Here is a 1,164-nt window from a genome sequence, read left to right on the forward strand (position 1 = left end):
TGAGCTGTCATGTCTGGCACAGTCACAGCCACCACGGCACAGTCGGCATGGCACAGCCAGCACGGCACAGCTAGGAGCTCTTCTGGCTCGGGGGGGATCTTCAGCCCACACCACACAAGGCCACCCAGCAGATGCTGTGCTGCTGCCCCATGTCCCCAGCTTCCTGTCAAGGATGGCTAACGGGGTATCCCGTGCTGTGCCACCCCCTCCCCAATTCCTACCCCCAGGACTGGCACCGGTACTCACCTGGCTGTCGGTGCCCTCCCGGCGTCCCGGCACCGGCCCGAGGAGCGCAGTGGTGCTGGTGGGGTGCAGGATGGGCAGGCTGGCCGACCTGGCATCCCGCGCCGCCTGCTCCACCTTCAGCTCATCCCCGGGCTTGGCTGCGGAAGCATTGGGCTGTCAGACTCCCCTGGGAGCCCCGGGGTGGCTGAGCCTCCCGTCGGGCCCCTGCCGCACCTTTCACCCGCAGGTAGTGCCCCCCGAAGCGGTACGCCTCGAACTGGAGGGAGAGCGGCGTGTGGGACTGGTCCAGATAGATGTCCACCTTGCCCGGCTCGATTGCCTTCCTCTCGAAGACTGGCAGCAGCACCTCCCTGCAGGGACACAAGAGCCACATCTGTCTCCGCATCTGTCCCTGCATCCATCCCTGCATCCGCCCCTGGCAGACTCACCCCAGGGACTTCTTCTTCATGGCCGGCACAATCTCTGCCTCGATGTCGACGCTGAGGTCGAACTTCAGGGTGAAGCACTCCTTGCTGGGGTCCTGGAGGGAGGTGACAGCCGCTCGCCCAGGGGTCCCTCCCACCTGCCAGGGCCACCCCGGGGAGAGGGGCCGGTGCCTTACGTCCGTGTGCCTGCGCCAAGCCTTCTTCTTGGTCACCTTCAGCGCCGAGCTCCTCCGCTCCCTGCAGGCACAGGGCGGGCAGGGTGATGGGGATGCTGCGGGCTGGGGATGAGCAGGGGACATGGAGGGCCAGGGGCTCACCCTCTGCTGTCTGGCGGTCCCTCCTCCTCCTCCTCCACGTCGGAGGCAGGGCTGGTGCGTGGGGGACATGAGCGTGTCGACATGTTGCGGGCCAGGATGGAGCCTGCAGATGGGCGTTAAGCTGGGCTGTGCCGGCACCCCTAGCCCCGTGCCGGCTCCAGCTGCATCCCGCTCCC

The 1,164-nt window shown here is 67.2% G+C and overlaps 1 protein-coding gene across 1 annotated transcript in view; it reads right to left on the bottom strand.

Annotated features, from left to right (window-relative positions):
* Positions 1-1,164, bottom strand: part of PLEKHG5 (pleckstrin homology domain containing, family G (with RhoGef domain) member 5) — a gene marked incomplete at its 3' end in the record, with an annotated part of 19,190 nt that overhangs the window by 3,491 nt on the left and 14,535 nt on the right. Inside the window, exons 2-6 of the mRNA XM_009884077.1 lie at positions 989-1,091; positions 848-908; positions 675-766; positions 460-596; positions 222-383 (exon numbers count right to left, since the gene is read on the bottom strand). Coding sequence (XP_009882379.1) covers positions 222-383; positions 460-596; positions 675-766; positions 848-908; positions 989-1,091 — 555 coding nt within the window. The remainder of the gene's footprint in view (positions 1-221; positions 384-459; positions 597-674; positions 767-847; positions 909-988; positions 1,092-1,164) is intronic.

Source organism: Charadrius vociferus, unplaced genomic scaffold, assembly GCF_000708025.1.
Source record: "Charadrius vociferus isolate BGI_N301 unplaced genomic scaffold, ASM70802v2 scaffold784, whole genome shotgun sequence".
NCBI lineage: Eukaryota > Metazoa > Chordata > Aves > Charadriiformes > Charadriidae > Charadrius > Charadrius vociferus.